A 16,825-nucleotide genomic window follows, 5' to 3' on the forward strand; every position below is an offset into this window, starting at 1 on the left:
TGGCAGATTGCACTTCCTTATCAATTCCTGACTATAGGTTTCTTTCATGAGACTCACTTCTATTTAACCAGTTTCCTCCCAACTCAATCACTCAACCCTCCTGGTTCCCATGCTAGCTGATGTTAATAATTCTCTTTCTTCCATCTACCTTCATCGTGAAGCAATTGGGGAGTTAAAAAAATATTGAAAAGGTGCTTTATGAAGTTGCTATTACTGCTGTTCCCAGTTTGCAAATGTTTGTCCACTAATCAGTGTCAATCACAAATTGAAGGAAAATGGAAACTTGCCATGCATGGGAATTGTGGATTAAAACATGATATAGGTGAACTGCATCTGCTGTACCATCCACAGGCAATACCATCATTTGACAACCAAATCCCAGGTAACACTCACTTTTTAAAAAAAAATTAATGATAGTTTGTGTCTTTATTGTTACATTATTACATAGATATTTCTGACAGTCTGCAGTGATGCATTTGCAACAATTCATGAAGAATGTTTAAACTTTTTTTCATTATTAATACTTGCCTAACTTCTTGAACAATTCTCAAATTGATTATGAAGACATTTTATGTTGTAGTACTTAGAAAACAATCACTGCATAGATTTCCTCCCCATTGTTTATATATTATGTGAACGTGTCAAAGTAAAGGTTGGTTTGTTAGTAGCTATAAATATTGCAGCATCAACGTAATAAATTGGCATCAGACTGAAGTTAATTTGAATCTTCAATTTCAAATTGCTATTCAAACTGAAATATTATATCCCAGCACTGTAAAATTTATTTTCAGATAGTAACATATAGCTTTGTCTTTTCCTTTAACAAACTATGTTTGTTAGGCAACTGGTCACAAACAAAGACACTTTTCTTCCACATTAGAGAACTAGTATGAATTTTGGTATACCAATTTGTGAAATGACTTTCGCCGGTTTTGTAAAATATTCAGTTTAGTTTCCTGACATTTTGCTAAGCATCAACATTCTCAAAGGAAGCACATCCTCGATCCAAGTATTTGGGTGGGTAATCATTTTATCCCATACAGATACTTCTTCTTCTGTAGAATCCATCCAGTCTACTGCCTGACCATAACTTTTACCTATACAATAAAAAAAGGTCAAAGGGAAAATTCAGTTTAACTTTGTTTAAAAACACACATCCTATAAATGACATCACAAAAGAATTATACAGCTGATTGCCCCACTTATTTATGACATTAGTGATAGAGCACTCGAATAGAATTCCTTACATTAAGAGTTTTACATGAAATAAATAGTAGATGAGCACCTGAAAGAGAAAATTAGGATTATTTTACGGCGGACTGCACTGAAAGTTTTTGATTTATGGAAGAGATGGCAAGGCAAAACAACTTCAGATTATGGTGGCTGAACAAGGGACATGATAGAATGGAAGCAATCAGTGTTAGTCATGGTTCAGTTAGTAGCTTTTGCCAACTCGAGTCACAAGGCTCTGGGTTCAAGACCAACTTCAGGGCTTAAGCACAAAAATCACAACGGATGCTCCAATGCAGTGCTAAGGGAGTGCCCAGTACAGTACTTGCGATGAGATCTTAAACTGAGGCCCCATCTGCCTGCTTGGGCAGATGTAAAAGATTGAATGGCACTATTTTGAAGAACAGAGGAGTTATCCCTGGTGTCCTGACCAATATTTATTCATCAATCAACCTCACAAAAGAAACACTTTATTTGTTTGTAGTTTGCTGTGCGCAACTTGGCTGCAACATTTTTCACAACCATACTTCAAAAGTACTTCATTGGCTGTCCAGTGATCATTATAAGTTCTATGTAAATGCAAGTTTTTTTTTTTGAAAGGAGGTTTTGACATGCAGTGGGGTAGCGTCTCTGCCTTGGAGCCAGAAGTTCAAGCTCGACTCACCCCAGCAGTTGATGACCAAGGAAGGTGGGTTCATAACAGCCAAAAAGGTTGAATATGAATCTGCAAATCCTTGCAACACACACCAATGGCAGGCAATAAGCTGGGGAGAGATTCCTGGTCAGCCATGCGATGGAAAGAACATTGCTGCCTCTACCATCACTATCCATAGCTCCAGACTACATGATTTAAAATATGCATGTTGTCATAGCAACTCAGATTCCCTGAATGAACTGTAACATACTTTTTTGAGAGAACAATGAGAAATCCAGAATTAGAAGAGCAGAGGATGTAGTCAGTGGAATGTCATTGGAGATCATCATTAACATATGGTGAGACAAGACTATTAAAGGAGTTAAAAGCTAGGTCAAGAATTGTTAATTCAACTCTGGAGCACAAAGGGCAACTGAAACTTAGAAAAATATAAAGTATTAGGGGGGTGGTGGCACAGTGGTAATAGGGTAATGAGTGCATGATGGTAACGTTACTGGACCAGAGTAAACCAGAATTTTTTTTTTATTTCATGGGATTTGGGCGTCACTGGCAGGGCCAGCATTTATTGTCCATCCATAATTGCTCTTAGACTGAAGAGCTTGGTAGGTCATTTTGGAGGGCAGTTAAGAGTCAACCACATTGCTGTGGGTCTGGAGTCACATATAGGCCAGACCGGGTAAGGATGGCAGATTTCCTTCCCTAAAGGGATATTAGTGAACCAGATGGGTTTTTACAACAATCGATGATAGTTGTTATGGTCACCATTACTGAGACTAGATTCATTTTCCACAATTATTATTTGAATTTAAATTCCAGCAGTTGCAGTGGTGAGATTTGAACCCATGCACCCAGAGCATTAGCCTGGGCCTCTGGATTACTGGTCCAGTGACATTACCCCTATGCCACCGTCTCCCCCAAAGACATAGTTCAAATCCCACCTTGGCAGCTGAGGGAATTTAAATTCAATTAATCAATAAATTTGGAATAAAATGCTTGTAATATTAATAATGACCAAACTACTGGACTTCCGTGAAAACCCACCTTGTTCACTAAGGTCCTTAAGGGGAGAAAATCTGCTGCTGTGAGCAAGTCTGGCCTATGTGTGACTCCAGACCCACAGCAATGTCATTGACATTTAACTGCCCTCTGAAATGGCCTAGCAAGCCACTCTGTTGCATTAAATTGCTGGAGAAATGGTGGAAAAAAAAAAACAGAATTACAGATCAGTTAGCCTAACATCAATACTGGGGAAAATGCTAGAGTCTATTATAAAAGACGTGGCAAAAGAACACTTGGAAAGTATTAATGGGATTAGACAAAGGGTTTATGAAATGGAAATCATGCTTAACAAATCTACTGGAGTTTTTTGAGGATGTAACTAGTAGAATAGATAAGGGAGAACCAGTGGATGTGGTGCAACAAAAACAAGAAAATGCTGGAAAAACTCAGCAGGTCTAACAGCATCCGGAAGAGAGAAAAAGAAGAGTTAATGTTTCAAGTCCATGTGATTCTTCAGTGGATGTGGTGTATTTGGATTTCAAGGAGGCTAGTGGGCAAAATTAAAGCACATGGGATTGGGGGTAATATACTGGCATGGATTGGGAATTGGTTGACAGACCTGAAACAGAGAGTGGGAATAAATGGGTCTTTTTCCAGATGTCAGGTGGTGACTAGTGGTGTACCGCAGGGATCAGTGCTTGGGCCCCAGTTATTCACGATATAAATAAATGACTTGGATGAGGAAACCAAATGCAATATTTCCAAGTTTGTTGATGATACAAAACTGGGCGGAGTTGTGAGATGGATGCAAGGAGGCTTCAGGGTAATTTAGACAAGTTGTGTGGGTGGGCAAACACATGGCAGATCCAGTATAACATGAATAAATGTGAAGTTATACGCTTCAGTGTGAAAAACAGAAAGGCGGAGTATTATTTAAATGGTGATATATTGGGAAATGTGGATGTACAAAGGGATCTGGGTGTCCTTGTACACCTGTCAATGAAAGTAAATAGGCAGGTGCAACAAGCAATTAGGAAGGCAAACGGTATGTTGGCCTTCATTGCAAGAGGATTTGAGTTCAGAAGAAAGGGTGTCTTCCTGCAGTTATACAGGGCCTTGGTGAGACCCCGGAGTATTGCATGCAGTTTTGGTCTCCCAACCTAAGGGAGTCTAGAACCAGGGGCCACAGTCTCAGGATACAGGGCAGGCCATTTAGGACTGAGATGAGGAAAAATTTCTTCACTCAGGAGGGTGGTCAACCTGTGGAATTCTCTACCACAGAAGGCTGTGGAGGCTGGGTTACTGAGTATATTCAAGAAAGAAATTGATAAATTTTTGGATATTAGGGACATCAAGGGTATGGAATATGGCGTTGAGATAGAGGATTAGCCATGATCATATTGAATGGCGGACCAGGCTCGAAGGGCCAAATGGCCTACTCCTGCTCCTAGTTTCTGTATTTCTATGTAACAAGAACCAAACTAGATGGACTATCTGGCATCCACCGAAACACCGGACACGACAAAGGCACAACCTGCCCCGTTGACCCTACAAAGCCCTCCTCACTAACATCTGGGGACTGGTGCCAAAAAATGGAGGGAACTAGTCAAGCAACAGGCAAGGAAACCTCCTGAATACCATCTACTGCTCTCCCTCAACTGTTGAATACCCTTGAAAGAAGCATTGAGGGTAGCATAGGATGTACTCTAGGTGAAGGACTTCAATGTCCATCACTATGATTGGCTTGGTAGCACCACTACTGACCAAGCTGGCAAATTCCTGAAGGACATATCTACCAGACTGGGCCTGCAGCAGGTGGTAAATGAACCAACATGAGGGAATAACCTTATTGACCTCACCCTCACCAATTTATCTGTTGCAGATGCATCTGTTCATGACAGTATTGGTAAGAGTAACCACTGTGTAGTCCTAGTGGAGATTAAGTACCATCTTCACGTTGAAAACACCTACCATGAAATAGAAACAGAAAATGCTGGGAAAAAAACCTCTGCAGGCTAGTCAGCATCTCTGGAGAGCAAGGAACAGAGTTAATGTTTCAGCTCGGTGACCTTTCATCAGAACTGGGAAAAGTTAGAGATGTAATAGGTTTTGTGCAAGGGGTGAGTGGGACAAGAACAAAGGAAGTCTGCAATAGCATGGAAAATGGGAGATATTGAATTACAGAAATGTTAGTCTTCCAAGGATAAAAGGATGGAAATGGGGCAAGAAAAGAAACAAAAAAAAACAGAAGTGCCTAGAGGTGGTGTGCTGCTAACAGTAAGAAAAAACACAAGGAAAGAAAAGGAAACAAAATGGGGACAGAGTTTACAGTCTGATATTGTTGAACTCAATGTTGTTGAATCCAGAAGGCTGTAAAGGTGCCTAATTGAAAGGGGGGGATGTTGTTCCTGAAGTTTACGTTGAACATCACTGGAACAGTTCAGCTGGGCACAGACGGAAATATCAGCATGAAAGCAAGGTGGAGAATTAAAGTGACAGGCCACCAGAATATGGGGATCATGCTTGGGGACAGAAAGGAGGTGGTGTTCTGCAAAGCGGTGACTTAATCTGCAATTGTACATCTCCCCAATGTAGAGGAGATCACATTGAGGGTGGCAAATACAGTGGACTGAATTGAAAGAAGTACGCATGAATTGCTGCTTCACCTGGAAGGAGTTGGGGCTTTGGACAGTGTCATAGAGGTCTACAGCACAGAAAAAGGCCCTTCGTCCTATCGAGTCTGCGTTGGTCAAACAAGTACCTAACTATTCTAATCCCATTTTCCAGCAATAGGTCCATGGTCTTGCATGCCATGGCATCGCAAGTGCACATCCAAATACTTCTTAAACGTTATGAGCGTTTCTGCCTCTACCACCCTGTCAGGCACTGAGTTCCAGATTCCCGTCATCCTCTGGGTCAAAAAATTCTTCCTCACATCCCCTCTAAACCTCCTGCCCCTTACCTTAAATCTATGCTCCCTGGTTCTTGATCTCTCTATCAAGGGGAAAAGTTTCTTCCTGTCTACCCTATCTATACCCCTCAATTTTATACACCTCAGTCATGTCCCCTCTCAATCTCCTCTGCTCCAGTGAAAATAACCCCAGTCTATCCAATCTCTCCTCATAACTAAAACTGTCCACCCCAGGCAACATCCTGGTAAATCTCCTCTGCACTCTCTCTAGTGCAATCACATCCTTCCTTTAATGCGGATTCCAGGACTGCATGCAATACTCGAGCTGTGGTCTAACCAGTGTTTTATATAGTTCCAGCATAACCTCTCTGTTCTTATATTCTATGTCTCGGCTAATAAAGGCAAGTATCTCATTTGCCTTCTTAACCATCTTATCTATCTGTTCCTTAAGGGACCGGTGGACGTGCACACCAAGGTCTCTCTGATCCTCGGTACTTCCCAGGGACCTACCATTCATTGTGTATTCCCATTGTTTGTCCTGTCCAAGAGCATCACCTCACACTTACCTGGATTAAATTCCATTTGCCACAGATCAGCCCATCCGACCAGCCCATCTATATCCTTCTGTAATCTAAGGCTGTCCTCCACCCTATTTTCTACTCTACCAATTTTCATGTCATCCGCGAACTTACTGATCAACCCTCCTACATTCAAATCTAAATCATTTATATATACCACAAACAGCAAAGAACCCAACATTGATCCCTGTGGAACCCTATTGGACATAGGCATCCAGTCACAAAAACACCCCTCGACCATCACCCTCTGCTTCCTACCACTTGGCCAATTTTTGATCCAATTTGCCAAATTGTCTTGGATCCCATGGGCTCTTACCTTCGTCATCAGTCTCCCATGTGGGACCTTATCGAAAGCCCTGCTAAGGTCCAAGTAGACAGTGTCAAAAGCTTTGCCCTTATCTACACACCTGGTCACCTCTTCGAAAAATTCAATCAAATTGCTCAGACATGACCTCCCCTTAACAAAACCATGTTGACTGTCTTGATTAATCCCTGCCTCTCCAAGTGTAGATGAATTCTGTCTCTCAGAATTGCTTCCAATAGTTTCCCCACCACTGAGGTTAGACTGATTGGCCTGGAGTTCCCTGGTTTATCCCTTCCTCCCTTCTTGAATAATGGTACCACTTTGGCTGTCCTCCAGTCCTCTGGCACCTCTCCTGTGGCCAGACAGGTATTGAAAATGATTGCCAGCGCCCCTGCTATCTCCTCCCTTGCCTCACTCAACAGCCTGGGATACATTACATCTGGGCCTGGAGATTTATCTACTTTTAAGCCTGCCAGGCCACTTGGGACCTCTTCCCTTTCTATGCTAATTTCTTTAATTATATCAGTCTCTCTGCCTGATTTCCATACCCACATTGTCCCTCTCACTTGTGAATATCAACACAAAGTATTCATTTAGAATCCTACCTATGTCTTCCGGCTCCACACACAAATTACCACTATGATCATTAATGGGTCTTACTGTTTCTCTAGTTATCCTCTTACTCTTAATGTACTTGTCAAATAACTTTGGATTTTTCTTTATTTTACATGCCAATGCTTTTTCATGCCCCCTTTTTGCTCTTCTAATTTCCTTTTTAAGTTCTCCCCTACACATTCTAACTCCTCTAGGGCTTCTGCTCTTTTGAGCCCTCGGTATCTGCCATAAACCTCCCTTTTTCTCTTTATCCAATCCTTTATATCCCTCGACATCCAGGGTTCCCTGGATTTGTTGGTCCCACCCTTTGGCTTTCCTGGAATATGTTGGCCCTGTACTCTCCCTATTTCCTTCTTGAATGAGTCCCACATCTCTGATGCAAATTTACCTAAAAGTAGCTGCTCCCATTCCACTCTGGCTAAATCATATCTAATCTTATTAAAATCGGCCTTCCCCCAATTTAGAACTCTGATTTCTGGCCCATCTTTGTCCTTATCCATAACAACCTTGAATCTAATGGAGTTATGATCACTGTCTGTAAAATGCTCCCCCACTGATGCCTCTACCACTTGCCTGGCTTCATTCCCTAAAATTAAGTCCAGGTCCGCCCCCTCTCTTGTAGGACCTTCTATATTCCGGCTTAAAAAGCTCTCCTGGATGCATTTTAAGAATTCCACTCCCTCTAAACCTATCACACTATGACTAACCCAGTTAATGTTGGGGAAGTTGAAACCTCCCACTATTACTACCCTATTATTTTTACACTTCTCTGAAATTTGCCTACATATCTGCCCTTCTATTTCTCTGACTGTTTGGGTGCCTATAGTACACTCCCAGCAATGTGATTGCTCCCTTTTTGTTTTTAAGTTCTACCCATATGGCTTCATTTGAGGAGCCTTCTAAGATGTCATCCCTCCTTACTGCTGTAATTGATTCCTGGATCAATATTGCAATACCCCCTCCTCTTTTACCTCCTTCCCTGTCTCGCCTGAAGACCCTATATCCTGGAATATTGAACTACCAATCCTGCCCCTCTCTCAACCATGTATCTGTGACAGCAATGACATCATACTTCCATGTGTTAATTTGCACCCTCAACTCATCTGCCTTATTCATCAGACTCCTTGTATTAAAATAAATACCATCCAACCTTGCCAAACTCCGTTGTGCCTTAGCTGGCCTACAATTTCTATGCCTTCCAGACTCACTTGCTCTGTCTTCTAATTTTGGCTGTGCATCTCTCCCTGCTGAACCTCCTCTCAGGATCCCATCCCCCTGCCAAATTGGTTTAAAGAGAGTGAAGAGAGAAGGTAAAAAGGGCAGGCTTTTTAACACCTCCTGCGTTTGCATGGAAAGGTTCTGTGGGAAGGGGCAAGATGTTGGGGGTGACTGATGAGTGGATCACAGAGGGAACAGTCCCTTTGGAATGCTGAAAGGAGAGGGGAGGGGGAGATGTGTTGGGTGGTGGCATAATGCCAAAGGTGGCGGAAATGGTGGAAAATGATCCATTGAATATGGATACTGTTGGGGTGGAATGTGAGGATAAGGGGAATCCTATTGTGGTTCTGAGAGGGAGGGAAGGAGTGATAGCAGAAGTGCGGGAAATGTGGCGATGAAGGGGAATCCTTGGTTAAAGAAAAAAAAAGCATTTCAAAAGCACTGTTGGGGAAGGCTGCATCATCAGAACAGATGCAATGGAAACAGAGGAACTGGGAGAATGGAATGGAGTGCTCATAAGGTGTAGTGTGCAAGGAAGCCCAGTCGAGGTAGCTGTGGGAGTCATTGGGCTGAGAATGAATATTAGTTGATTGTCTCCATTTCTGGCAATAAGCTGAGAAATCAAGGAAGGAAAGGGAAGAGTCACAGATGGACCATGTGAAACTGACAGAAGGGTGAAAATTGGAAGCAAAATTCATGGAGTTTTCCAAATCAGGGCAAGAGCAGGACATGACACTGATACAGTCATCAACGTACTGGGGAAAAAAGAGCTGAGGGAGGGAACTACCTCAGGGAGCTGAAGAATTTAAAAATTAAAAATAATGATTTTGAAAACTGGAAAAAAAAATGTCCTCACATAGCACTCACTCACATGAACAGAAACATAATAAAAATTGTGTCAAAACGTTATTATTTTTAAAAAATTAATGTCAGAAATCTCATCCCACCCGTGGATGCGGTTTCCTAAAAAATCCAAAGGCCACTTGGCTGATTCGCCCGCCTGCCAACAGTAACATTGGACAGGCAGTGAAAAATACATGTTAATTTATTGATTTTTGGCCTCAATAGGGCTCTTTATTGTTGGTGGGCGCGCTGCCGACTCTTGCGCTCGCCCGCCGATTGAAATATCGTGCAAGTGCATGATGACGTTGGGACACTCACCCTATTTCACGCTTAGGCATGTCGGGCACACACCTGCACGCCAAGTGGAAAATTCTGCCTCAGAACTAGCTGCGTCCTTAGCAAAGCTGTTCCAATACCGTGACAATCCTGGCATCTCTCCAGCTATGTGGAAAATTGCCCAAGTATATCCTATCAATGAAAAGCTGGACAAATCCAATCCAGCTAATTCCCACCCTATAAGTGTCTCAAAGTAGCATCAAGGAACCCTAGCAAAATTAAAATCAATGGGAATCAGGGGAAAACTCTCCATTGGGTGGAGTTATACCTAGCACAAGGGAAGATGGTTGTGATTGATGAAGACCAATCATTTCAGCCCTAGGATATTGCTGCAATCATTCCTCAGGGTGGTGTCCTACACCCAACTATCTTCAGCTACTACCTTAATGATTTTCCCTTCAACATAAGGTTAGGAATGGGGATATTCACTGATGATTATATTGTTTTCAGATTTAAAACTCCTCAGATTCTGAAGTCAGCCATGCCCAACAACAGCAAGACCGAGATAACATTCAGGCTTGGGCTGATAAGTGGCAAGTAATATTTGTGCCACGCAAGTACCAGGCAACATCAGAAACTGACCATATTCCCTTGACACTCAACAGTATCACCATCGCTGAATACTCCATCAACATCTTGGGGGTTACCATTGACCAGGAACTTAACTGGGACCAGTCATATAAATACTGTGGCTACAAGGACAATTCAGAGGTTGGGAACTCTGCTGCAAGTAACTCATGTCCTGACTCCCCAAAGGCTGTCCATCATTATGCGCAAATCAGGAGCGTGATGGAATGCTTTCCACTTGTCTGAATGAGACCAGCTCCTACAAAACTTAAAAAGCATAACACCATCCAAGACAATGCAGCCAGCTTGATCAGCATGCCATCCAGTACCAAAAACATTCATTCCCTCCACCAGTGGTGCACAAGTGTCAGCAGTGTGTACCAACTACAAGATGCACTGCAGAAACTAACCAAGCACCTTTCAACAGCACCTTCCAAACCTGCAACCTCTACCACCTCAAAGACCAAGGGCAATAGATGTATAGGAACATCACCATTTCCAAATCCCCCTCAAGAATCATACACAATCATGACTTCTGTTCCTTCACTGTCACTGGGTCATAATTCTGGTAATCCCTCCCTAACAGCACTGTTAGCATTCCAACACAAGGATTGCAGCGGCTTAAGGCAGCGGCTCACTGCCACTTCTCAAGGAAAGTACAGGATGGGCAATAAATGCTGGCATTGCCAATAATGCTCACATCCTGAGACCAAATAACTAAAAAAGGAAAAGAGCTCTCCAAAGTGTGCTTTTCCCCCCTTTCCCCCCCAAGGATTGACAAGCTCTCTCAATACAGGAACTACTACTCACAAATTAGTTGACAGTGGAAATCCTCTTTTGTTCAGGCTGATGGCATGGTGTCAAGCAAGCCAATTGCTACAGAACAACTATAAACACTGACCTAGAAGAAGAGCACTATTAATTAAGACAGACTGTCCAAACTAAACAAAATACATGTGTGTGAATTTGTTTAAAATACTGTAATTTAGAATTATAGACCAATAAAGCCACGCTGTGCCCAACAATTTTCAAAGCCTTTGACCAAGTTGATGGGCATCACATGTTTGCATTTCTGTAATCACCTGTGTGAATACCAGAGATTAAAATGTGGGCAAGCAGTCAAAAAGAACCCTCCATGGCAATTTGTACAAATTGTACAAATGCATTTTCCAGGTTAAGGAGTTCATCAACAGGGAGTCCACATGTATTAGCTTAGACTGAGATTAAAAATTGAGAAACAAGTCCTTTATTGAAAAATGGGTTGCAACCTCTGACACCGGGAACAATTGATAAATAGTTTTATTCTGTCACAAGGCAGCTCACTGTGAAGTCATGATGTTTGAAATAGCTAATTATATTAGTGATCTTCGAATACCAATTAACCTATAGTTTTACTTGGAGAATGTAGTTGCCTGACTGGGGATTGTAGTCTAATTTTGGATGTACGGGCACTATATCCAATATTTAAAAAGGTTACAAATTGCAATTTTCTTTGTAGAATTGTTTCGAGTTTTCTCACTCAAGGTTGTGAAATTCACAACAGGAATAATTACCAGTTGACTGCAGTAGATTACAGTGAAATTCTCTTATTTTCAGCCTCCATGCCTCAGAGGCTATTACCTGTGCCAAGGCCAATCCTTAGTCCTCCAAGAAAGTGATTCAGCAGTTTGTCATGGTCCCAGACCGAAAGTTCAACACATGCATCCTTAAGATCTTCAGTCCTGAAGCCATCATAAACCATGGTGTGATTGAATACAGGATTTCTGTTTTTCTTCACAACTCGAGTCTTCTGACGACTTTTTCTGCTCGTGTCTGGAAGAATGAAGCTTGCAGGGCAAAAAAAGAAATGTGTTTACAGCAGACTCAAAAGTTACTCCAATTTCAAACACCTAGGTTCACTGTCAGGAAAATAATTGGTTTTGCCACACGCATGCCCTAGAACACTGACATGAACTTCAATTTTGTTAGTGTAATGGCATGACCAAATCAAAAAAGATAAGCATCAAGTATTATTTGTGTGGCTCAGGTGTAAGATTTTGCTGCTAAATAGTTAAATAAGATCAAATAAAATTTAAAATCGTAAATATTTGAGACAAAAATTGGAGAACTTGACTGAAAATATTATAAAATTTTTTTTGTGGCAAGGATTCCTGAAAATAATGCAAGGTCCTCAACATGACAGGACACTATAATTTTTTGTTTTAGTTTACAGTCCTCCAGATACTAAATTATGCTGGCATTGCACAGCTGACCTGCCAGCTCACTAATTCAGAGTACTTAACCACTACTTCAACTACTGGATCTTGTACAGACCTAAGAATGTCTAGTCAAACCTATTTCCTAATATGAACAATCAACTTGCATTTGTATAGAATCTATAGTGTAGCAAAGTGTGTGTGAAAGAGACTGGAGTTGAGAGAAAAGTTACAGGAAATAACTTAATGTATTGCTGGAGTGGTAGGTTTTGAAAGGATTTTAAAGAGATGTAACAGGTAGAGAACTCAAAAACTGCAGGATGTGATGACTGAAGACTTGGTCACAATGGAGGAGTGAACCAGGTAAGTTTGGGGCAATGGGAGGACACAGTAAACACCAGTCATGAACAGACAGGGTAAATTGATATTGGGGAGTCAGACATTGCAAAGTGCAGCAAGGTAATGGAGAAATGCCAAGGAATGGCAAAAGTTGCCAGAATGAGCACTGGGGAAGAAAGGATGACCACTACAGAACACCAGAGAGCAGTCAGGCAGAAGATTGGCCAAAAATAGGAAGTATCATGGAAAATATATTCATCAAAACCCCTAAAAATGTACCAAAAATAATTAAAGAGTTAAGTATAAAAGGAATAGCACCTAAAAATATAACTTCACTTAGCTGAAAGAAAGCAAGTTTGCAATAGATTTAGAAAGAAATTTTAGAATTTGGCTCCAGGTAGCCAGCTGAAGGCCAGAGTTCAAAACTACCCCACATCACTGATAGGACAATATTGAATGAGAAACATTGACGTAACAATTTACATTTGGAAAAGTGACAAAAATGTAACCAAAGTTTCCGACTCTAAATAAATGTGAACAAGAATCCGTAACCTATACAAGATTTCTTTTACTCATACTAGAATCATAGAATGGTTATAGCAAAGGAGGTGGTCATTTGGCTTATGGTGTCCTCGTCAGCTCTCTGTAGGAGCAACTCATTTAGTCTTCCCCCATCTTTTACCCAAAGCCCTGTAAATTCTCTCCTTGTATAATTATACAATTTTCTTTTGAAAACCTCAATGAAATCTGCCTCCACCAGACTCTCAGACAGTGCATTCCAGATCCTAACAATTCTGTGGGTAAAAAAGCTTTGTCTCAGGCCAATGTTGCATCCTTTACCAATCACCTTAAATCGGTGTCATGGTTCTCAACCTGTCAGCCAATGGGAACGGTTCTGCCCACATCTACTCTGTCAATGATTTTGAACATCTAAGAAATCTCCTCTTAATTTTCTCTTTTCCAAGGAGAACAGCCCCATCTTCTCAAATTTATCCATGTAACTGAAGTTCTCATGCTTGGAGCCATTCTCATAAGTGTTTTCCTGCACATTCTCTCATGCCTTCAGGTCCTTCCTAAAAGTGACACCCAGGATTGGACACAAAACTCCATTTGGGGCCAAACCAGTGTTCTCCACAGGTTCAGCATACCTTCCCTGCCTTTGTACTCTATGCCGCTATTTATAAAGCCCAAAACGTCAAATACAAATTAACTGCTTTCTCAACCTGCTCCGCCACCTTCAATGATTTGTCCACATACACTCCCAGGTTCCTCTGCTCCTTCACCCCCTTCAGAATTGTATTTTTTATTTTATAATGTCCCTCCTTGATATTCCAACCAAAATGTATCACCTCACACTTCTCTGCAATACATTTAATGTGCCACTTGTCAGATATTCCACCAGCCAATGCCCTCTTGACGTTTATTGCTATCCTTCGCAGTTCACAATACTTCAAGTTTTGTGTCATCCTCAAATTTTGAAATTGTGCCCTGTGCACCCAAGTCTAGGTCATTAAGAATGCAGTGGTCCTAACAACTGTTGCATTTCCTTTTCTTACCACTGAACACAAACTCACCAACCACTCCAATGAAAGTGGTAAACTCAAATTTGGGTTCATTTTACATGTGTTACTCAATCTTCATGAATACTCTTGGAGAATTCTTGGTAACACATCTTACTTGGATGACTATGCTCTGCAGACCACCTATAATGTGGTACTTTACATCATTTCCTATCTGGAAATATACAGAAATCGTAGCCACACCTGCTTAAAGATATACCACAACAACCCCCTTTTTCTAACTTGAAATGATCCCCTATTGATAAACAACCAACAACTATCTACAGTACAGCAAACTTATACAGAACAAATTTATAACTTTATAAGGTTGTGAGCTTATGAATCTATGAAGCATAATGGTAATTTGCTGATATGCCCTGATCTGGTAACTGTAAACCTAGTTTGAGATTGCTGATCGTTCTCACAATTATCTTTATCTGAAGGAGTGATGTGCTTAGATCTTGCCTTTGACCTTGTTTTGCTTGCAATAGAATTGCTTGTTTCATGATTATAAACTCCCCTGATTTGAAATCAATTCTGTCTCGACATCATGCCATTTGATGTATCCCATAAGATCTTGGTTCATGGCATATTCCAGCTACCTCGGCTGGATTCCATGTTCTATCAGAAGCATATAAAATCTGAACTCTTTCCAACCATTAAGCTTGGTAATTCTTTACCTGTATACTGATTATGCACAACTTTCACCTTGCTCTGTCTTTCCAAAAATTCATCCCGTATACCTGGAAACGTAGATGGATGATGACTTGGTAGAGTTGTCTGCACCTGTCTGCCAAATATCAGTTCCACCAGTAAAGAAATAATTGCACTTAGTGGGGTGTTGCTCTGAGGTGCAACATGGTTACATGCAAGTCTTGCTTGGTCTACCAACGTTTGAGATTAAGGATTTCATGGTACAAACCATGCACTCTGCCAAGCCTTTCAACCTAGGATGTAGTGTGGTTACAAAGTAATTGATCCACTCCTCACTTCTCACATAGGTTCTGAAATGGTTTGCCCATATAAAGGTCTGTTGCTTGAAATAATCTCCTGTAGTGCTCCAAACAGCATTCAACATATGTGCAATGGCTGCACTGGATGTATCTGGTAACTGACGTTTGATTGGAAATTTAGAAAAATAGTTGGTCAAGGCTAGGAAATCATCACCAAGGACATGAGAAAGGTCAGTGGCAATCCTAGACCACAGGTATGCAGGAACTTTGTGGGGTAGTTGGGCATATCTACTCAATATGCCTTGCCCTCCCTGACCGTTGTCTCAATGTAACCATTAATCCCTGGCCAATACAATGGTTCTCATGCTTGTCTTCTAGTACAGTCTATGCCCATGTGTGCTTGGTGTAACTGTTGCTAAATATCTAGTTGCAGTGATTCAAGAAAGAGAACCTGTTTTCCTTTAACAAGCTCATCCCAGTATGCCAAAAACAGTCTCAATAACTCCCGAATGTCTTGAAGTAAACCTGGTCATCTGTTAATTATGGACTCCAGAGTTCTTGTAGAGTCGGGCCCTTAGATGTCTCTGCTTGTGGTTGCTAGCATTTCTGCTGCCCAAAACTCAAGCTTATCTATAGGATATCTTCAACTTCACCAAAAAATCGAATCTACTTGCAGATTTAGTGAAACGTTTGCAGTTTTGATAGGATTTGGCGATCTGCTTAAGGTATCCGGCATAAATTACCAGATTTATAGCCTATGTTGCAGTTGTTGCCTTGTACCTCAACTAAGATGTTGTAACCAAGGAGTGCACTAGTTAATGGTTTCCATAAAATCATTGAGCAGTTTGTGGTAAGTCACCAAGCCAAATTTCTTCCCATAAAGGTAGATATAGAATTGCATGATCCCAAACACAAGAGCTGACATTTCAAAATCTACCTTGTAGTTTAATTGGACTGCTAAGCTTTTGGAACCAAATGCAAGTGACTTTCCCTTTTGAAGTATAAAGGCTCATAGCCTTTTTTGAGAAGTAGTTACTTCCAAGGTAGTCTCTCAGAAGAAAGAATTGTGGTAAGGATATTTCCTCAGATAGTGAATTCTTGAGCTCGTTTAACATATGTTGGTGATCCTTAGGCCATAAAAAAGCCACTTCTTTCTTCATTGAAATGGTGACGCTATCCATGTGAAGTCAGAAATATACGGAGAAAGAAAATGGAGAACCCCAAAGAGCATTGGCGATCATCCTTATCTTGTGGAGTTGGCACTGCATGTATATCTTCCAATTTACTTGGGTCTGGATGGAAACCACTAGAATGAATTGAATCCAAAAAATTGATACGTTGAACATTGACTTCATACTTGAAACTGTTTAAGGCAAGTCCCTCATACTGCCTCCATCAATAAACGTAGGTATGATTGTGTTCCTTATTTCTTTTTCAGTTGACAGCAATGTTATCTGTTTTAAGATACACCCTGGTACTTCAAAGTGATCCTGTCCATATGTTGTTCAAAGAGGTCTTGGCTG

General features: G+C 41.1%; 1 protein-coding gene across 9 annotated transcripts in view; it reads right to left on the reverse strand.

Annotated features, from left to right (window-relative positions):
* Positions 1 to 407: 407 nt before the first annotated feature.
* The window catches only part of sytl2a (synaptotagmin-like 2a), a 148,963-nt gene continuing 132,545 nt past the window's right edge, over positions 408 to 16,825 (reverse strand). For all 9 annotated transcript variants that reach the window (XM_041198990.1, XM_041198989.1, XM_041198984.1 and 6 more), the window contains 2 exons: positions 11,877 to 12,082; positions 408 to 1,097 (listed from right to left, as the gene is read on the reverse strand). In XM_041198990.1, the coding sequence (XP_041054924.1) occupies positions 949 to 1,097; positions 11,877 to 12,082 (355 nt within the window). In that variant the 3' untranslated portion in view covers positions 408 to 948. The remainder of the gene's footprint in view (positions 1,098 to 11,876; positions 12,083 to 16,825) is intronic.

Source organism: Carcharodon carcharias, chromosome 11 (assembly GCF_017639515.1).
Source record: "Carcharodon carcharias isolate sCarCar2 chromosome 11, sCarCar2.pri, whole genome shotgun sequence".
NCBI lineage: Eukaryota > Metazoa > Chordata > Chondrichthyes > Lamniformes > Lamnidae > Carcharodon > Carcharodon carcharias.